Below are 22,624 nucleotides of genomic sequence, written 5' to 3' on the forward strand. Positions count from 1 at the left end.
GAGACGGCCCGGGCCATGAGAGGAGTGAGTGCACAGAGGACAGGCTAGGCTGTTAGCACTGATAGCAGAACCCTAGGGTGCTGGATTGTGGAACATTACCCCCATCTTTGCTCTGACAGGTTCTAGAACACTGGCTGAATGTAGGGGAATGACAGAGTGACTTTGGGAAGACACTTCCAACATCTCTCTGAACCTGTGACGGGAGAGAATCCCAACTAGAGCACATGTGAAAGAAACAGAATTCAAGGGGCTGGAGAGATGGCTCAGAGGCTAAGAGCATTGGCTGCACTTCCGAAGGTCCTGAGTTTAATTCCCAGGAACCACATGGTGGCTCACAACCATCTGTAATGAGATATGGTGCCCTTTTCTGTCCTGCAGGGACATATGCAGGCAGACCACTTTATACTTAATAAATAAATAAATCTTAAAAAAAAAAAAGAAACAGAATTCAAGCCCATCCCCCAATCTTCTCCCCTTGGGGTAAAACAGGGCTTTCCACGTCTTCAGCAATTCTTTCAGGCCTCTCATTTCCAAGGATATCCAAAAGCTCCCCCACCCACCCCCACCTTTTCTCCCTTATTAGAAGTCTGTTCTTAAGCTGAAGGAGGAGTGTGAGGTGGAGCCATGTAGGTTGGGACACGGAGGCCGGATCGGCATCTGCCTTGGGAGTGGGGCTTACTCCGGACGGTCAAGAACCGCTGGACCACCAGAGCCCAGTACGATGGAACATGCAGTGGAGACTATCATGCCATGGAGATACCCCTGTCCAAACTAGGAGGGGGGCGAAGGGCTTGGAAACTAGAAAATGCTAGATCTGAGCAAAGCGAGAGGAGAGAACAAGGCCAGCAACACACAGAGCTCTGTGTATTCAGAGGGAAGTTGGCAGGGTTGTGCCCGGGCAGAGAAACTCCGAGTGGTACAAAGGGACGTGCCCAGAGTGGAGAAATCATGCTAATTGTCTGCACCAGAGCTGGAGAACGCCACCCAAAATGAAGAGAGAAAGGGGAGCCCTGTCCAGAGCCTCCAGGGCCCTGCACCTCGCTCCTTTTGTCTACCTGCTTCTCATCCAGCCAGGTAGGAGACCAGAAAGGCCTGGAGAAAAGAAGTTGGGGCTTGTGACGGAGAGGGAGAGGGAGAACAGAGCATGATACCTTCAGGGCTGGAGGAGGGGAGAGAGCGCTACGACCGTGGGAAGATCTCAGTGAGTTGAGGAATCAGTGTTGAATATATCTCTTCATTCCCTGTGCTTCCTGCCTGGGCCCTGGCCCCCTCCCCCAAGGCTGCATGACTTTGGAGCTCCCACGGCATTCAGTACATTAGGTGGAAGGCATTGTGCCACTTCTTATGGGATGACTTGTTGGCGTGGGCCCGTCCAAGCATTCTTTTCAGGGGATTATGTGAGCTCTTGGTGGGAGGAGGAGGGGAAATCTTGGTGGTGAGCCTCCCAAACCTTCACCCTGGCTTCTCTGAGTGTCAAACTGCTTGAAAGAGAAAAGAAGTTTGTAGGTAATGAGCCTCCTGGTTTAGGATAATAATCCATCCTATTCATAATTCGCTCGAAGCCATAGACACCTACCTCTTGTAATGCCCCCTATCAATTCTATGGAGAACTGACCTTATTTTAAATACTGTCGATGTGTTTTTGTGTTCATACACACAATGACAGGGAGCCCAGAAATGCACATTTTCGTGTGGCAAACAGAGACGTAGATTGTTTTAACAAAAAGCAAGGAATTAGAAAAGAAAAATAGTCACCTGCCTCCCTCCAGGAAGCTGTTGCTGGTGGGGCAGGATACGGGTGGGCGAGAGCCAGGGAATGTTTCCTCGTAGGAAGAATGTTTGCACTGAATCTCAGAGGATGAGAAAGATAGGTAGGCGCATGAGTGAGAGGATTGTTGGGAAATGGACAAAGGTCAAGGGCTTGAAATAGTCTCGTGTGTTTAGGCGGAGCCCAGAAGTTCAGCATTGCTGAGAGAAAAGCAGGAATTGAGGTCAGCAAAACCCTTGTAAAACTGTCTCCGAAGATGAGAGGTAGTCTATAAGCAGTGGGCAGGGAAATTGAGTGATCTTTAGTTTGAGAACTGGCAGGATCAATAGACGTTTGGATCCCTTGGTGTGCAATGAAGCATTGCTGGGAAAATGAGGCAACAGAGAATAGAATGGAAGCCCATTTAATTCTTCTGAGCTGATGAAACAAACAGCACAAAGTAGGTGGTTTAGGTAGCAGGACATCGTTGTCTTGCAGTTCTGAAAGGCAGATGCTAGAGATCAAGATATTGATGGTGCCACGGTCCCTCTGCAAGCCTTAAGGACAGATCTGGCTCCGGTCTCTTTGGCTTGAGGCAGCAAAATTCCAGCCTTCAGGTGGCGTTTTCCTGTTTGCGTGTCTGTGTTCAAATGTCCCCGTTTTACAAGGACTTGTGCGGAAGTGGATCCACCCTGCTCCAGAATGACCTCATTTTAACTTCTTGGCTCTGCAAAGATTCCATCGCCAAAAGAAGTCCAGCCGTGAGATGTGGGGCTTGGGGGTGAGGATTATGTGGACTTCAGCATGTGAGTTTGAGGATAGGTACTTCAGCCCACAGCAAAGCTATTTTTCTAATTATAAATCATGTTAATAAGATAGTAGTTATGAGCTAGGCATGGCGGTGCGTGCCTGTAATCTCAGCACCTTAGAGGTAGAAGAAGGAGGATCAGGAGTTGAGGGTTATCTTTGGCTACATAGTGAGTTTGAGTCCAACCTGGGCTCCATGAGATCCTGTCACAAACAAACAATATTAGGTATAACTTATGAAAGCTAATTGTTGGACCCTAGACTACTGTCCTGCTATTGTAACAAGCAATGAAAGTGCAGATTCTGTAATAAAACTCTGCCATCTTTACTGTATTATTTAGGAAAATGTCAGTTTCTGTAGTAGATAAATTTCAAAATTGAATTCCTTGGCATATATTATGTGCCAGTGTATTAAAGTGATAGAGTAGGCCTGGGAAAGGAAGGATGATATTGTGTAGCGTTCTCAAGGAACACGCTAAGCTGATGGGACTCTGTCTGTTTCAGTGTGTAGAGTTCTCAAGGAACACGCTAAGTTGATGGAACTCTGTCTGCTTCAATGTGTAGAGTTCTCAAGGAACACGCTAAGCTGATGGGACTCCATCTGCTTCAATGTATGGAGTTCTCAAGGACCATGCTAAGCTGATGGAAGTCTGTCTGTTTCAGTGTGTAGAATTCTCAAGGAACACGCTAAGCTGATGGAACTCTGTCTGCTTCAGTGTGTAGCATTCTCAAGGATCATGCTAAGCTGATGGGACTCTGTCTGCTTCAATGTGTGGATCACTGTAGGGTTTGTCTCTACTTAGTCCAGGTAGAGAATTTGAGGCAGGGTCTTCTTACTTTGTAGCCCTGACTGGCCTGGTACTTGCTATGTAAACCAGACTGGCTTCAGACTCACGGAGATCTATGTGTCAGTCCCTGTGTCCTGAGAGCTAGAACTAAAGGTGTTGGCCATCATGCCTGGCCAAAGAGAAAATTAAAAACCAAACAAACAAACAAATAAACAAAAAACCTTAACAGATACAAGGAAGAGGGTTTCCAAAATAAGTCTCTGAGTGCTACATATCCCTTTCACTGGTTCTATTGGCTAGAACTCGCTACATGGCCGTGCTAACTGTAATGGAAGATGGGAATTATTATGGAAGTATTAAGATTGGCAAGGAGAGGGCTGGAGAGGAGGTTCCATGAAGAGGGCCCACTGCTCTTGTAGAGAACGTAGGTCTGATTCCCAGAACCCACATGGTAGCTCACAACCATCCACAATTCCAGTTTCAGGGGCTACAATGGCTTCTTCCGACCCCTGCAGACACTGCACACGTGTTATACATATATGTACATGCAGGCAAAACACTCATACACATAAAAGAAAATTCAGGCACTGATGTTGACAAATTGGGCTTTCTTTGACGCAGCCTTCCCCTTCTTTGTCTTCACATTTATTTGCTTATTTTGTGGGAGTTCCAGCACATAACTGCAGAGGTCAGGAGACAAGGCAGTTCTCTCTGTCCATTTTGTGGGTCCCATGTATCAGCTTTGGTGACAAGTACCCTTACCCATTAAACCATCTGGCTGGCCCCAAATCAGACCAAATTCAGCCTTCTTAAACTCACCATAGCACAATTCACAAGATATTCAAATAAGACTTACACAGAGGCTAAGGTGTTATAATGATATAAATCCAAACTTTGGATGTTTTTATTCTCTGGACTTTTCTACTCCTCTGCCTGGTTTCTGTGCTGAATTTGAAGAAGTGGGTGGGTATTAGAACTGTCTGACATTGTAGTCCATGGCAACCTTGAATTTAAGGCAATCATCATGCCTCAGCCTCCTGGATTCTGGTATTAGAGATACGAGCCATCACACCCACTGTTTTTTTTTAGCCTACCATGTTGCAATGGAGATCCTTTTTAGTTTAAAAAATAGTGTAATTAAAAAACTCATAGAAGAAGATGCAGTTAACATAAGGATATAGTCCTATAGACCCTTAGCAAGTGAACAAGCCCATGTAATCATCCCTTAGACAAAGAAACAGTTATGGCTAGGTTGATGGCATAACCTTTAATCTCAGCACTTGGGAGACAGAGGCAGGAGGATTTTTGTGAGTTCAAAGCCAGGCTAGTTTACATAGAAAATTCCAGGCCAGCCAGGACCACATAGTGAGACCTTGTCTCAAGAAAAGAAAGAAATCTTGCTATTTCCTCTGAATCACCCGGTATTTCAGTTGCTATGTTAGCCACTGAGGCATATACCTTCAGAGCAGACTCCTGTGTCAATGTCCCTTCAAAGAACCTTCATTTTCAACATAAAGTTTATGACACAAGCTGAGCATGCCCAGAGGTATCCTGTCACAACTTTAATCTTCTAACCATGCACTCCATATCGTATTGAGCATGTCCAGGGGTATACTCCCAAAGTGATAAAACTGGGTGTTGGACCAACCTCTGAATGAGTATGTATAGACTCCCCAGATAAAATCTCGTCTCTGTCTGTGTTAAGGAGGGCAGTGCTTTGGAAATAAATCCTATGTTTTTCTTCCCTGCTTCAGATAATAAATCGTTCTCCACTTTTATGTCTTGGCTATGTTTATTTTGGCTTTGCACTCACCAAGATATGAACCCAGGTAGTTTGTGTTGCTTGTTAACCACCAGAGGCCAATGAACAGAAGCAGGAAGTGAATTTTTAAACACTTTATTCAGAGAGCCAGCAATCTAGGAAGACAGAGTGTTATCATTCCCAAATCTGCTTTACACAGACCATCACCAACCGGTCCATTTTATAGGGAACAAGAATAAAGACAATTAATCATTCCAAACTTTAGTCTGGTCCCTCCAGTCAGGTGATCAAGCCTTATTTTTATAATTCATGGTGTTGGTACTTTTCTTCTTATTTCTTCCTGTACTTTCCCCTCCCTTCCCCCCAGCCCCATAGCGGGAGATTCACATAGGCCTAAGGCCACTGAGTCTCCCATTCTTCCCACAGGATTATCCGAGTTACAGAGTGTACATGCCGAATCCCATTGACAATTACACGCTGCAAGTGTGTCCTTGTAATTTGGAATATAAAGCGCCCTTACCTGTCCCTTATCACGCGGTCACTTGGTTCCACTGCTGCTGGGTCTGTGCTTGATGAGAGACCATCACATCCCTAGGGAACATGCGTGCGAGAGAGCAGATCAACTCGTGGCAGACAGAAGGTAAAGACAGACAGGAAGGGGTCTGGCAAGACATGCGCCCATGGACTTACTCCTCCAAGCAGGCCCTACCTTTCGATAGCCCTCTTAGAATAAACCATTGACGAATTAATCCATCGAAGTTAATGCCTTCATGAACCAATCATCCCAATCTTCTTAATTACTAGAAAATGGAATCAAGTTATAGTTTAAATTTATATTTACATGATAATTAAGTTGAGCTTTTCACATATTTTTATCAGTTAATTGAATTGCTTTTTCTGAAGTACCAAGTCTTTTTAAATGTAAATATATATATATATTAATTATTTCAAGTGTGTGTGTGTGTGTGTGTGTGTGTGTATGCTTTGAGTATGTACATGATGGAGTTACAGGTGGCTGTGTGTCACCCAATGCAGGTGCCAGGAATCAAACTCTGGCCCTCTGGAAGAACAGTATGTGCTCTAAACTGCTGAGCCATCTCTCCAGCCCTTGTACCAAATCATTTGAACAGTTTTCCATTGAGTCGCCTGGATGTTTTCTCCTGTTGCTTTCTTTTTCTCCTTCTGTCTTTGTTTTTGTTTTTGAAGCAGACTCTCAATCTGCAGCCCACGCTAGCCTGGAAATCACTATGGTAGTCCAGGCTGGCCACAACACCCAGCTGGTTACCAGGTTTTTTGTTGTTGTTGCTGCTGGTGCTGCTGCTATTTTGTTCTTTAGGAATTCTGTATCTATTCTCAAGTCACTAAGACACTGTCCTATTTTGTTTAAAATGGTATTTCCCCTTTCATACTTAAATCTGCAGTCTACTTAAACTGATATTTGTCCAACATGTTCTATAGGGAAAAAATTTATTTTTACTTCTACATATCCAAGGACTATTTATTATAACTATTGTTACTAGAAGAGGTTCAAGAAACCTGGCACTCTGTGGTCAGTACTTGGGAACCCAGAGTTGGTGGGAAGGACCCTGTTTACTCAAGAATTGGCTCTAAGGGACTTATCATCCTTAAAGCTCCATGTTGGAGCCTGAGGAGATGGCTCAGTAGATAAGAATACTTGTTGTGTAAGCATGAAGACTGAGTTCAAATGCCCAGGGCCCATATAAAAAGACTGGTGTGGTCAACTTCATGCCTGTTAAACCCAGTACAGGGAGTCATGGAGGAAACAGGAAGGTTGTTGAAGCCTGCCAGCCTAGCTCCAAGTTCAGTGAGTGTCTCTGTGTGAGGGAATAGGGCAGAGAGTGGAAGAGCAGGACACCCAGGGTTCCCTTCTGGTCTCTGCATAAGTGGACACACTAGCAAGTACATGCTCACACACAGCCTAGTGGGGAGTGCATGCTCACACACAGCCTAGTGGGGAAGAGCATGCTCACACACAGCCTAGAGGGGAGTGCATGCTCACACACAGCCTAGTGGGGAAGAGCATGCTCACACACAGCCTAGTGGGGAAGAGCATGCTCACACACAGCCTAGTGGGGAAGAGCATGCTCACACACAGCCTAGTGGGGAAGAGCATGCTCACACACAGCCTAGTGGGGAAGAGCATGCTCACACACAGCCTAGTGGGGAAGAACATACTCACACACAGCCTAGAGGGGAAGAGCATGCTCACACACAGCCTATTGGGGAAGTACATACTCACACACACAGCTTAATGGGGAAGAGCATGCTTATACCCGCTTACTGGGAAAGTGCATGCTCACACACAGCTTACTGGGGGAGTGCATGCTCATCACACACATAGTTTACAGGAGAGTGCATGCTCACACACAACTTAGTGGGGAAGAGTATAAACGTTTTGTGGGAGTAGAGTATAAGCCAGGAAGGCCAAATGTTGAGTAAGGGGTCTTTCTCATCTGAGTCATCTCCTTCTTTCTTCTCTGGAACATTGCCATGAACCTCCCCCTTCCGGGATTGACTAGCTCCTGCAGTTCTTTTTAAACATGTTACTTTTCTTCGAGTTACCCTTCACATCAATGGATGTGTTTTATGTTGGACAAGCTACGTAACCGTTTGAGTCAGAGCCTTGGCCCTGACAACCCTAACACGCTAGGCTCAGACACTGATCCTCAACGGCTAATTAAAAAGACAAATAAGGAAGAGGCTGGTGCGATGACTCAGTGGGTAAAGATAATTGTTGCCAAGCTTCACAATCCGCAGGAACACACACAGTTGACAGGGGAACTGAAGTGCCCCGTGCCATCGAGCACATACCATGCCACCACCAAACAAACAACAAATAAATGTTTTTAAAAAGACAAAGCCAGGTGGTGGTGGTGCACGCCTTTAATCCCAGCACTCAGGAGGCAGAGACAGGCAGATCTCTGTGAGTTCGAGGCCAGTCTGGTCTGCAGAGTGAGTTCCAGGACAGTGTTGTTACACATAGAAACCCTGCCTAGAAAAAAACAAAAACAAACCAAAAAAAAAAAGGACAAATAATAAAACAGAGAAAGGATATTTAGTGTAGTCACATTGGGAAGAAGAATCAAAAAGGTCCAGTGACCCAACCCCTACAAGTCCACCTTTGGGGTACAGACATGAAGTTTAGGTTTATATGAAGAGCTAGAAATATATGTAACTAAACAGTCCTGGTCAGGATATGATCCTGCCTATTATTGACCCACCATTGTTTAAGCAAGGTGGTCTGACAAGTCAGAACTACACACATTATTATTATTGCTATTATTGTTATTTGCTAGAAGATGAGTTCTTTCTTTGGTTGACATCAGGCTTTTTTCTTCTCCTTTCATAAGATTCTGAGGAATTCCAGTTCCTGGAGACCATTGTTTCGGTAGTATTGACAGCCAAAGAGAGAGTACACATGTCTCCTTAGAATATCTTCATTCCTAGCAGGACAGTTGCACCAGGGCTTCTCTTTCAGAATTTGAAGTGCCAGACAAAAAAGAACATAATAGTTGTAAAAGTAATGAAAAAAGAAACCTTGGGTAGGACAAAGGGGAGGGTGTAATAAAGCAGTTTTGCCAAGGGCGACTCCAAAGCACTGGCCCTGTCATAGAAGGACAAAACACCCTGTCCTTGCTCTGTGATGGTCAGTTTGGTCATAAACTGACGCATCATATCATGTCTGCTCTAGTGCAGTAAGTAAGGAAGCCTCCTGAGTTCTAAACAGTAGAGTATTAAATTATAGGTCAACTTGTAGGTATGTTTTTTTTTATTTGCCAGAATGGACAGATTAACAATATTGACAGTTTCAATTCACAAACATGATAATTCTCATGTTGTCTTAATATAGGCTTAAATTATTCCTGAACATCTATGTTTCTTAAGGAGTAGATTAAAAGCCCCTGACTCCCCTTTGCCTGAATCTCAAGGGACTTCTTCACAGTTTCTGCTTCCTAATATGTCCCTGAATGATTTTGAAACATTTCCAATGATTTCACAGTCACGGTCCAGGCCTCAACAGGAGAACAGCATACAATGCAGTAATCCCAACCATTACACAACAAATGATGCTCTTGTATAGTAAAAATGACGAGGAGGGGTCGTTTTCTCAGACTGCTGCCAGGGATGAGGTCGACAGAGGTCTCAGGGATAGTGATAACGGATTGTGGAGACTGCCAATCCTGTGTTTCCAGATTTTGATAGCCATCAAAGAAAGAATTCAGAGATGAGACAAAGAAAAGAACTGGGAGGAAGTTAATTTCAGAGTGAAGGTGCCCTTAGTGGGAACAGGCCTCTCCAATGCCACTCAGGAGCAAACCTTAGGTAACAGACATGGTAGGGAACTTCAGGAATGGAGAGGGTTTCTAGAGCAGGGTTTGCTCCATGCTTTCGACCTTATATGTGGTCTTTGGATGTGTCAGGGCATCAGATACGTGATGGGATCAGGAATTCTGTAAGGCCAATGATCCAGACATATTGTGCTGAATTTTAGGACAGATGGTAGTTATTTCCATTGGTCTTGTTGCCCCAGACGATTTTAGATGGTCCTGGGTCAAGCTGACTTTTGCTAGCTGAGCAGTCTTGTGATGTTTTCTGTGATGTGGCTCTATGATGATGTCACCAACCCACCATGCAGTTTGTCTCTTTCCCCCTTCTATGTTGCTTTCCTCAGGATCATCACTAAGTCGGAAGGATATTAAAAACTCAAAACAGAAAACAAAATGTTCCTTCTCTCAGAGAACAAAGTTCTCGCTGCCCTTGGATTATTGCATCTGGGTCTTGCTACCAGGCTTCAGAAAGGAAATCGCACAGTTGGGAAAAGCCCAGGGCAGGGAACCTAGGATGCTCAAAGACCCATGCAAACAAAGCCTGTTTCAGACAGAAAGGATTGCAAGTGTGGTTCCTGGTGCTAGAGAATGGGTAAGGTGCAGAGAGCCCTATAACATGCGTTCAGCATCACCCCTCTGATGGTTCTGAAAGAAAAATTTAAGGCATGGAGATTCCTTTAAGGGACGAAGAAAAGGATCACGGCTCTGTGTAGATACATTCTTGAGGTTTGCCTTTCCTCGGTGTCACAGGGTGTCAAATCGTCCTTGAGTAGATGTTTCTGACCTTTATAAACACTAGGGCATGGTTTAGTTAGGTAGATCTTGAGATCGTACCTTCTGTAGTGGAACAGAGACTTTCTACACAAAGAGGCCTGAGAGACAAAGATTAAGCTAATTGCTCCTCTAGGTAAAATAATCCTCCTCCCTTTTATTGCCACCCTAGACCTGAGGTGTTAGCTGTTTCCTCATTTCTGCTTTCTGCTTTGGCTCCTGTCCCAGTTCTCTATGTCTCTGAAAGTTATGAAACCCAAACTTAGATTCTTTCCAGTTTCTAGGCAACTGGTCATGCTCAGCAAAAATGTTCTTGTCATCAGCATCCAAGAAAGATGGCGCCATCCTCTTACAATGAGTGTGCGTGTGTCCCTTCTCCTTGTGGGCATACCCATGGTCACAGGCATAAGGAAGGCCGGCACTTAGGGTAGTGTAAATTAGGAGGCAGTCAAAAGTTGTATTGTCTCCAGTGTTTTTATCCACAATATAATATAAATTGATTTTTTAAAAAAAGCAGAATTACAAGGGGAAACATCATTTTTAAAAAGGCTACTGAAGGGCTGGAGAGATGACTCAGAGGTTAAGAGCACTAGCTAGTCTTCCAGAAGTCATGAGTTCAATTTCCAGCAACCACATGGTGCCCTCCCAGGTACCTATAATGAGATTTGGTGCCCTCTTCTGGCATACAGGCATGCAGAACGCTGTATACATAAGAAATAAATAAATCTTTAAAAAAAAGTGGGGGGACTAGTGACACCTTGAAATGGGATGGAATATAATCCGCGGAGAGAGATAGAGAGAGCAGAGATTACATAAGAGAGAAGGGTAATTGATAAATATAATGTCTTTCTTTCTGGGGTTGTCGCTGGTAGAGGAAAATGAGAAGTGTCGTTTGATGCTCAAGATCTGTGTTAGTCAGTTTTCCATTTCTATAATGAAATATCTGTGGCTGAACAGTTTATTAAGAAAGGAAGTTTACTTAGCTCGTAATTTTGGAGGAAGAAAGTCTAAGCCATGTAACATCAGCTCTGGAGCAGACCTCACACATCCTATCATAGTACAGTAGATGGCATCACAGAACGTGGAGGAGAAGAGAGATCACACAGTAAAACAGGAAGCCGTGTGCGAGTGGTGCTTAGGATCATTCTTTTGTAACAATTTAATTTCTGAAAAATTGGCACAAAGTCCCACAATAACTATCTCAGTTCTTTCCAAGGACAGTATTCACAGTGAGCTAACCCACTGGGCTCTCTTTCTTTCTTTCTTTCTTTCTTTCTTTCTTTCTTTTTGTTTTTTGAGACATGGTTTCTCTCTGTAGCTTTGTAACCTGTCCTGAAACTTGCTCTGTAGACCAGGCTCTGCCTACTTTTGGATTAAAGGTGTAAGCCACCACTGCCCCACCCCACTGTACTCTTAAAGGTTTCAGTTTCTCCTAATACCATCACCTTGAGGGGAAGGCTGACAACACACAAACGGTCGAGGGACAAACCACAGCAGGGATGGTACTCAAAAGTTTAATTTTTTCTTTTTTAAATGATTTATTTATTTTATGTACATTGATTGTTGTTTTGCCTGCATGTGTATTTGTGTTAGAATGACAGATCCCCAGGAACTGGAGTTACAGAGAGTTGTAAGATACCATGTGGGAATTGAACCCAGAGCCTCTGGAAGAGCATCCAATGCTCTTAACTGCTAATCCATCTCTCTAGTCCTTCAATTTTTTTTAAAAAAATATTTATTTATTTATTTTTATTTATTTATGTGTGTGTGTGTGTGTGCGCGCGCGCGCGTGCGCGCGCGCACATGTGTGTGTTAAGTGCTCACAGAGGCCAGAAGATTCCCTGGAATTGGAGTCCAGGTGGTTGGGAGCCACTTGGTATGGGTGCTGGGACCTAAACTTGGGTCTTCTGTTAACCAATGCTCCCTCTCTCTGGTCCTTCCTTACTCAGCTTTGTGAACCTCCTGGGTGACCCCACACATGTCATTGGCATGTGCTAATACTACAGTTTTAGACCAGGTCCTGAGACGTGACCTTGCTATTTGAGCATGGAGGTCTTTAAGTATACTCTGTGATTTTTCCCAGAACCACCTCAAGTCATACATACCAAAGCCCCTTTGTTCACTCAGAGAAATTTGAAAGCTTGCTTTTCTAAATCTAGCCAAGAACGGGACCTAGTAGTTGTTAGACAGGAAAACCCGTTTAAGCCATCACATAAACTGAAAGTTGAAAGAAACTTTGCAGGTTACGTGAACAGCTGGACTTCAGTCTGATACACAGGGCCATGGGAATGCCTAATAGCTCTTTGTGTTATTGGGGAGGACAACTCAGGCCCCATCATCTCGTCTTCCAAAACAAGTAAGGTAGATGGGACCATATTTCATTTATTTCCATTTTTATGTAAAATTTTTAGGAAAATGAAAACATTTTTGTTTTAAAAAAATGTTTGAGATTTGGTCAGGAATGATGACAAATGCATTTAGTCACTGTATTTGGGAGGCAGAGACAGGTGGGTCTCTGGGAATTCAAGGTCAGCCTGGTCTATGTAGCAAGTTTTAGGCCAGCCAGACTACACAGTGGGACCCTGTCTCAAAAAAAAAATGATGTAGAGGGGGGGGAGCACTACAAAGATAGCTCAGAAGCTAAGAGCAGTTCTTGGTCTCCCCAAAGACCTGAGGTCAGATTCCAGGACTCAAGCCAAGAGGTTCGCAACAGCTTATGACTTCAACTTCAAGGAATCCATTGTCTTCTCGACGTGCACCCAGAGCTGTATAATATACACTCACATAGACACATACATATATACAGATAAATAAAAAACAAAAGTAAATAATCTTTAAGGCTGGAGAGATGGCTCAGTAGTTAAGAGCACTTGTTCTTGCAGAGGACCCAGGTTCGATCCCCAGCACATACATGGTAGGTCACGCTATCTGTAACTCTAGTTTCAAAGGACCTGGCACCTTCTTCTGGTCTCCCTAGGTACTAGACAGGCATATGGTGCACATACATATATTCAGGCAAAACACTTATACATATAAAATACAAATAAATCTTTAAAAATCGCGTTTGAGGGGCCGCAGTGTAGCTCAACTGATGAAGCTCTTGCGTACTGTACACGAAGCCCTAGGATCATTATGAACATGGCATACAACTGGGGGTGGCGCCACATGTCAGCAATCTCAGGACTCAGGAGGTGGAGGCAGGAAGAAGATCCGTTCAAGGTCATTCTTGCCTATAGATCAAGTCTGAGACCAGCCTTGGATACATGAGATGCTATCTCAAAAAATTAATGTAAAAATAATTAGTTATGAGAGGGTGTTTTGGCATGCTTCTGTCACCTCAACACTCTGGAGGTCGAGGCAAGACGATTGTGAGGTAGAGGTAGCCCTGGACAACACAGGTAGACTCTCTCTCAAGATGAGATGAGAGAAAAGGTTCACAAATAGAGATCATTGTCTGTCCTAACTTCCTCAGCACACGGCTTCCCTCCAATTAGCGAATGATATTCAGACATTCACACCTACAGTGGCTTTTTCTGCAGGGTCATCTCCTGGGGTTTGAATGACACCGGCTGATGAGGCATAGGAAGTGAGAGTTGGAAACTGCTTAGCGATCATGCTGGTCACACTAACTACTTCAGTGCACAAATGAAGAAGCTGAGGCCCAGAGAGGTGGCAAAGTGGTGAGCGGGCTTTGCCTTGACTTTTTACAGAAAGGAGGAGCCCATACTTAACATAGCACCTGCTCTTAAAACGAATGGAATGTGTTCAGCAAATAAAATTTGCTTTAATTACCATAACCAAGCTTTTGAGTTCACCTACCTCTTGATTTGGTCCAGACGATCAAATACAAGTAGAAGAAATAGAAAAGCAAAGCCCTACATCCCGTACATCCCCAACTCTCTCTCTCTCTCTCTCTCTCTCTCTCTCTCTCTCTCTCTCTCTCTCATATATGTTGAGATAGGATATCCTAGGCTGGCCTCATACTTCAACTCACTGTGTAGTCAAGAATGATAACAATGATCTTGAACTTCTGATCCCCTGTCTCTACCTCCAAAGAGCTGGAATTACAGGCTACTGCCTGGTTTATAGTCACTATATTTTTCTTTTGTAAATGAGAAAAATGGGGCTTAGAAAGATTGTTTATCCAAACGCACACAGGCAGCAAGTGGTAGAGCCCCGTCTTGCAAGGCCTTACGGTTCCAAACTCTCCATTCTACCCATTCAAGCTCTTCCTCTGTAGAAAATACAAACAGGGCTGGTGTATAGGTGAATTCCCTGAACTTCCCCAGTTGCCAAACTGTTTTATAAACTGAGCCCTCCTGGTAAGATACAGTTATACTTGAGGTAAGGACTTGGGATTCTTTGTGTGACTGGGAAGTACCTGTTTTTAGGTCCTAAGCATCTTCATCCTGAGCATTGGCTCAGCATACGTGCCTCCTTCTAGGGGAATCTAAGTTCTGGTGCTTTCTCTATTTCCTGCCATCTTGATTCATTATTAAATTTGCCACATTAGATGTCAGTCAATATTTCTGTGAGAAGAACACATAGAATGTAGGATAGGTGTAATCTTCTGCAAGAGGTAGACAATGGGGAAAATGCCAGAGAGACTAAGCCATAGAAGACCTGGGATGGCTTTGAGGAAAGAAAGACACAGGAGAGATAGCAAAGGTCTGTTGGAAAGGCAATGGCGCTGGTGGAAGCCAGAACTGGTGGGAAGCTAAGGGTTTAAAGGTGTGAGGAAGGTCAGAGGGCTTGAAGGTGGATTGGGCTATGAAGCTAAGGGCCTGACACTGCCCTCTTCCCCAATGGGTCTCTGTTTGCAGTCCCCCTGGAGGGGGTGAACATCACCAGCCCAGTACGTCTGATCCACGGCACGGTGGGGAAGTCTGCCCTGCTTTCTGTGCAGTACAGCAGCACCAGCAGCGACAAGCCTGTGGTGAAGTGGCAGCTGAAGCGTGACAAGCCGGTGACTGTGGTGCAGTCTATAGGCACAGAGGTCATCGGCACTCTGCGGCCTGACTATCGAGACCGTATCCGGCTCTTTGAAAATGGCTCCTTGCTTCTCAGCGACCTGCAGCTGGCGGACGAGGGAACCTATGAAGTGGAGATCTCCATCACTGATGATACCTTCACAGGAGAGAAGACCATCAATCTCACAGTAGATGGTAAAACACTCTGTAGGGAAGGAGGCAGGATAAGATTGGGACTGAGGCTAGACCCCCCAAAACCACAAAAGGTTAAGGGGGCATTAGAAGGTGGTGCCTAGGCACAGCTAGCATAGAGTATTTGCACAGACCAGCCTGCTTAACATTTACAATAATCAAGGGCTAGATAACATTGCTCTCTCCATTTTGAAGACAAGGAAAATGATTTAATAGAGTAACTTGCCCAAGCTCATATGACTGACAGAGCCTAGCGTTAAACTTAGAGAGCTAGACCTAGATCTCCCCCAACTAAAGTGTCTTCTAGGCTCGATCCATTTAAGTAAAGCTCAGTGGTTTTAGAATGGTGTTTAGGAAGAAGGGAAAGAGCACACTCATCATGGCTGTGTTGTTCAGTCTAGAAGCTACTTGATGAAGAATGAGTGGATGAAGAAGGGATGGATGGATGGATGGATGGATGGATAGGTGGATGGTTGGACGGATAAATTATGGGAAAGAACCTAAGCTAAGGATCTCAGCCCACTGTCTGAACTGTTGTATTTTGAAAGATGGGAGAATAAAGAAGGGGGAATAGTGTTGAAGACTATGATTCACAGGCATTTCCATCCCCCATTTCTGGGGCTCAGTGCCCATTTCAAGACCACAGGTGTTAGTGGCTTCAACCACTGTGCTGGAGCTCAGCGAGGCCTTCACCCTCAACTGCTCCCATGAGAATGGCACCAAACCCAGCTACACCTGGCTAAAGGATGGCAAACCCCTCCTCAATGACTCCCGAATGCTCCTGTCCCCTGACCAAAAGGTGCTCACCATCACCCGAGTCCTCATGGAGGATGATGACCTATACAGCTGTGTGGTGGAGAACCCTATCAGCCAGGTCCGAAGCTTGCCTGTCAAGATCACCGTGTATAGTAAGTCTCCCTGCCTGCCCAAGATACGAGGGTTCGCCAGGACTAAAGGCATTCCAGAGAGTAACTCTATAGAATAGTGGTTCTCAACCTTCTAATAATGCAACCTTTAATACTGTTCCTCATGTTGTAGTGACAACAGCCATAAAATTATTTTTGTTGCTACTTCATAACAGTAATTTTGCTACCATTATGAGTTCTCATATAGATTATCCATGCTTTCCGATGCTCTTAGGTGACCCCTGTGAAAGGGCCCTTTGCCCCCTAATAGGTTGTGGCCCACAGGTTGGGAACCACTGGTTTAGAGGGCATGAGACCAATTAGAGATGGGCTGACTGTCTGTGGAGGACAGGCACAAACGGAAGGGTAGCTCCAGGGAAGCTCTGCCATTGCCTACCCACGCTACGGGGGCCCTTGTCTATCCTCTCAGTTGCTAGTGTCCTACTCACCGCACCTGCTCCCCTTCTCAAATTGTCCCTTCCTCCCCGCCTCTCTTTGCTTAGGACGAAGCTCCCTCTATATCATCTTGTCTACAGGAGGCATCTTTCTCCTTGTGACCCTGGTGACAGTCTGTGCCTGCTGGAAACCCTCCAAAAAGTCTAGGTGACGTCAACTTTCACATCTTAGTTCTTCCTTCAGCCTAATTCAATCCCAGCTTTAATATTGAGGGATTGCAATATATTGAATCCGGGGCCATGTACATACTAGGCACACTCTATTACGGAGCTGCATCCCTATTTCCCAAGCTCTATTCTGTGTTTGTGTGTGTGTGTGTTTGTGCTTATGCACATGCTTGTATAGGTGTGAGTACGGGTATGTGTTGTTGGTGCTTGTGTGTGTAAATGCCCATGTATGTGGATGCCAGAGATAGACCTCCAGCGTATTCTTCAGAAACCATCCATTTTGGGATTCTTGTTGTTGTCATTGTGAGGCAGGGTCTTCCATCAGCCTGGATCATATGAATTAGATTAAGCTGGCTGGACACTGAGCCTCAGGGATCTGGGCTCTCTCCGCTTTACCCAGTGCTCTGGGACTACAATTGTGGGCTACCACAGCCATCTTTTTTATGTGGATTCTTGGAATTGAACTCAGGACCTCACACTTACTAGGCAATCACTGCCAACTGAGCTATCCCTCCACCCCAGCTCCCGAGTTCTAGTCTCATCTCTTTGATTTTTTTTCTCCTCCTCTTTCCAGGTGTATTTTTCCTTTGTATATGGTACTGCATCTGTGTTCAGCTACCGCTGATCACCCCGGCACTGCTGATGGTGGCTTTTTCTTTGAGTTACACAGTCTAGCTGGGTTAATGTACCACCTTTTAAGTCATAGCACCCGCAGTTTACAGACAGAGATGTTGAAACCAACCCTGGATAAATGGCCTCCCCACAGTCACAATGCTAGCAACTATCTTAGCATGCAAACCTAGATGGGACTCTTTCCAAAGTTTCTTTTTTTTTTTTTTGGTTTTTCGAGACAGGGTTTCTCTGTGGTTTTGGAGCCTGTCCTGGAACTAACTCTTGTAGACCAGGCTGGTCTCGAACTCACAAAGATCTGCCTGCCTCTGCCTCCCAAGTGCTGGGATTAAAGGCGTGCGCCACCACTGCCCCGCTTTCCAAAGTTTCTGAATAACCACCATGCCCAGTCCATCTTCCCATCATAAGGCTTCTTCTGTGGTCATTAGAACCCTTCCTGGGTCTGTTCTTTAGCTTTTCTGTTCATGTCCAATAGCTCTGTTTTTGGTGGGGGTTGGTTGATTTGCAGGAAGAAGAGAAAGTTGGAAAAGCAAAACTCTTTGGAATACATGGATCAGAATGATGACCGCCTAAAATCAGAAGGTGAGCTCTCAGCCACCCACTGGCCCAGCCCATCAGCGCTCAGATCAGAGAGGCCTGCTGGGAAAAGGAAGAGTGGGTTATGAGAAAGTCCGACTAGCAAAGCATACTGGAGCTGGGTGATATATAGGATTTATCCCTGGACCAGACACTCTGTTCTTTTCTATGCAGCAGACACCCTGCCCCGAAGTGGAGAACAGGAGCGGAAGAACCCGATGGCACTCTATATCCTGAAAGACAAGGTGAGCTGCTCTGTCAAGGAATCTCCATGGACCGCTTGGGAGCCGGTGATGTGACCACCCCTTTGCAGTATTTGCAGAAATCTTTGTGTCCTCTCCACTTTAGAGATTAAAAAAAAAAAAAAAAAAAAAGAGGCAAGGAGAGAGAAAACTTGTGAAGGGCTAAACAAGTAAATGAGTAGCAGACCCGGCTTTCGCGATATAGGCCATAGTCCGTATGCAAAGCTGACTGGATGCATTCCAAATATCATGATGTACCCCAGCTTCCACTACATCCTGGCTACCGCCTGTCACAAGACCTGCTTGTGGGCTTCAGAGCCCTTCATCTGTTCTTTGTGCTCACATGCAATGCCCATTTTCCACTACCAGGTCTGAAAGAGGATAAAGAGACAAGGCTCTGATGCATGCTAACATTTACTGAGTACTTGACATGTGCCTGGGTCATACTAAATGTTGTGTATTCCTAGACTTGTGTCTGCCACCTAGTCGGACTTGGAGGTGTGGGTGAAAATTCTGAGGGACTCCCCCCCCCCCCCGCCCCGCTTCTGTTGTCTCGGGACCGCTGACCCTTGTGGCGCTTGTGTTTGCAGGACTCTCCGGAGCAGGATGAGAACCCCGTTACAGAGCCTCGGAGCACCACAGAGCCTGGCCCGCCTGGCTACTCTGTGTCACCACCAGTGCCGGGCCGCAGTCCCGGGCTGCCCATCCGCTCAGCCCGCCGCTACCCGCGCTCCCCAGTGCGCTCCCCCGCCACCGGCCGGACGCACACGTCACCGCCAAGGGCCCCAAGCTCGCCTGGCCGCTCGCGCAGTGCCTCGCACACACTCCGGACTGCAGGCGTGCACAGAATCCGCGAGCAGGACGAGTCTGGGCAGGTGGAGATCAGTGCCTGAGCTGCCTTGGGAGTCCATTCCGGTTGCCCACGGTCTGCTATCCGCAGCAGGGGGGGAGGCTGAGAAGTTCCGGGGCCGCTGGCCTGGTGCGATGGGAGAACGTGGCCAGATCCCCGTTTAGGGTGCACACGTGTGTGAGCTTGCACAAATGGGGTGGAGCGCTGATCTCGGTGTTAAACCCTGTTGCATGTGTGCTGGGTTTACTGGTTGTGTTCTCTGTGCTCTCAGTGGGTGTGAACTGTGCCCTTTTAGGACTACATAGATTATTAAATGTCCGGCCCAATCCCCGGAAGGGTTTTATGGTAACTAACATCTGTAATTTTACCCAGTGAGACATCCTTCGCGCCTCCTAGGGAGCATTTATTTTTCCCACCCACCTCCCAACCCCCCACGCCTCTGATCCCTAACGTCTGTGGTACACCCCCCCCACGCCGCCCCGCCAGTCCAAATTAGAGGTCACTTATCCACAAACGCAAACTGTCCTTAACTAAAGATGTCTGATGCTGGTTCCTGGGTGTACAGGGCCTGTTCTGACCACAAAGGAGTCATAATCTGAGAGGACCTTTCTGGTCACCTGGTTCCCCATCCCTCCCGATAGCAAGGGTGAACCCTATGGGCATTCTTCCTAGAACCCCAGGAACCTGGATTAGGCAGGGACAAAATATCAGGCTTTCAGTGCTTGGTGGCCTCCAATGGCTTCCTCAGAAGCATGCTATATTGATTTTTCTTCCTATCTTTGCTCATGGGAATGTGGGTGGACTTGTACCTATAGAGCAGTAGTTCTCAACCTGAGGGTCACAACCCCGCCAGGGGTCACATATGAGATATTTATATTATGATTCCTAACAGTAGCAAATCACAGTTATGACGTAGCAATGAAATAATTGTTTAGTTGGGGGTCACCACAGCATGAGGAGCTGTATTAAAGGATCACAACACTAGGAGAGTTGAGAACCATGGCTCTAGAGATTTGCATGGCCACACACCACTGAGCCAGAAGCTGCATCTGGGAAGGACCTGATTTTGACCATTCACACTCTTCTTCCTTGTTTTCTTACAAAACAAGCATTTCAATCATCCGCAGAAAGGTTGAGGGGCTTCCTGGGGCTGTAAGGAAATAAGGTTCTGCTCGGCAGAGAAACCCAGAAAGAAGAAGCAGCTCCCCAGCCTGCCTATCAGGGCAGCCATAGCATACTCCCTAGCCTTCTGTTTTCCGCCTGCCTTGCTCCTAGATACCCAGAACCCAGGACAGTGGACAGAGCCGGCTCCATAATCCCTACCATCAGAGAACTAAGGGGCTGGGCCACTCCCCAGCCACCACCTCTTTGGGATTTTAGAAGAAAGGAAATAATCCACTGTGTGAAGACAGAAAGCACACAAATGGCTGAAAGACAAGAGGGTCCTGGATGTTCTGCCCTCTTCTTACCTAATGCCCTCAGGGACCTGATGTCTCCTGTCCCTCCTCAACGTCTAAACTTCAGTTCTGTCTCTGCATCATCCCACAAGCAACTCCCAAGGCCCCATATCCATCACCTCCACACCAGAACACCAGCCCTGCAGGCACCAAGATTTCTAGCTTGCCTATATCCCCTCACCTCACCAGTGCGTCCCTCAGCTTTCCAGTCCGATGGCTTTCTCCCTGATCACGTGACTTGTCTGCAACTCGCCTTGCTTAGCCAGAAGCCACAATCCACTAACCTTCCCAGCTGCCCCATCCTCCATAAAATAGTGCACGTAGGTGATAGCACAGGCAGGTTAGGAGATGTAAGACTTGGAGAAGGACGACCTTGGTCGGCCTCGAGATACAGGGGTGAGGGATAGGGTGAGATGGGAGCATGCCACACCCTGGTGCTGTATTCCGGCAGGGCTGACTTCCCAGACTCAAGCCAAATTTGCCTTAAATCGGGGGTAAGTAAGGAAGTTATTTTTTGTTTGTTTGTTTTCATTTTTGTTTTGCTCTGTTTTGATCTTCCTCTTTGTATTACTAGCATCTGGCAGAGTGTATAGCACACCCTGGATGCTCAATAAACTTTTGATGAAATGAAAACGTCATCTTCACATATGCAAACTGAACAAATGAGGAACCTAAATGTACAAGCTATCTCCTTTTCTCTTACCTTCTTCCACTTTCTTTCCAAATTCCAAATCATCCATTCCAGAGCCATCACTCCATCCATCCATTCATTCATTCATTCATTTATTCATTCATACACTCAAGTATTCTCTTGGTTACTAAATAAATGGTCATCTCCCAGACACATGATAAAGGTATAATTATGCCATGACTTCTATCCACTAAACAATCTCACAGAGGAAGACAGTAAGTGAACAGATTATTCTAATACAGTGTAAAAGAGAAATAACAGAGATAGATACAATATAAGGAACTCAGGGAACATACATCAGAGGTTACAAGAGACAGGAGGACACATTCCAAGTAGAAGGAGAAGCATGTACAAAAGTCTTAGAGGGCAAAACACATAAGGAATTCACAATACTGAGCCATTGAAGTGGATGGCATTATTTTAGGAGATTTTATGGAGGAGAAAGTAAGAAAAGCTCAAGATAGACCTCTGGGGCCTGAGAGATTGTATTTTGTGAAGTCAGGTTGAAAGGATCTCACAGAAAAGGCATATCAAAAAAGATAGAATGAAATATAAACAAAGAGGCCATCATGCCGTCAAAGAAGAGGCTCTCAAGAATGATGGAACGGATATGCTGGTGCATGCCTAGAGCCCCACTGCGTGGAGAGCTGAAACAGAAGGTCAAGTCCAGCTGAGGCACATAGCGATATCCTGTCTCAGAGAAACCAAGAGGTGGGAGGCGGGGTGATAGAACAGCCAGGACTTCAGAGGGTTTCGGGTATGAAAAGGAATTCAAAATAAAGATTGGGGTTGACATGTAGCTCTGTGATAGGGTGCTTGCCTAGCATGTATGAGTCCCTAGGTCTGATCCCCAGGAAAGAAGAAGAAAAGAAAGAATCACAAAAGAAAAAACACACATTAAATTCGGCAGCAAGGGGACGACTGGTCAGCTTGGCACAGGGAGCGTCAGTCATGAGCAGGAGGTAAAGCAGGATGGCTATAGGTGAGTCATGATTGACATCATCCAGACTGGAGGCTTGAGTCTGGTATTTGAAAGGTCTTCCTGTTTCAGAAGAGCTTGCTCCTGCCTGCACACACTATATTTAGTCTCTATCACCAGGAGAAATTTCCAGGGAATCAGAAACAAAACAAAAGTTTAAAATATGACTAGTCCAGGGTGCTTTAGTACTAATAAAATATGAAAAGGAAATGCTATGCATATTTTGCGTTAGAAATGTGTTGAAAAACTATGCTTGGACCATTGGTGAGGTAAGAAGAGTTAAAC

General features: G+C 45.5%; 1 protein-coding gene across 1 annotated transcript; it reads left to right on the plus strand.

Moving 5' to 3' along the window:
• The first annotated feature begins 657 nt into the window (after positions 1–657).
• Hepacam (hepatic and glial cell adhesion molecule) lies at positions 658–21,437 on the plus strand. Its single transcript, XM_041657858.1, has 7 exons — positions 658–1,074; positions 15,048–15,389; positions 16,013–16,294; positions 16,795–16,894; positions 18,053–18,126; positions 18,295–18,365; positions 18,953–21,437. The coding sequence occupies exons 1-7, from the start codon at positions 990–992 to the stop codon at positions 19,253–19,255; spliced, it is 1,257 nt and encodes a 418-aa protein (XP_041513792.1). The 5' UTR covers positions 658–989; the 3' UTR covers positions 19,256–21,437.
• Positions 21,438–22,624: the final 1,187 nt, after the last annotated feature.

This window comes from Microtus oregoni, unplaced genomic scaffold, assembly GCF_018167655.1.
Source record: "Microtus oregoni isolate MIOR12 unplaced genomic scaffold, Mior012 000008F_ref0000371, whole genome shotgun sequence".
Taxonomy (NCBI): Eukaryota; Metazoa; Chordata; class Mammalia; order Rodentia; family Cricetidae; genus Microtus; species Microtus oregoni.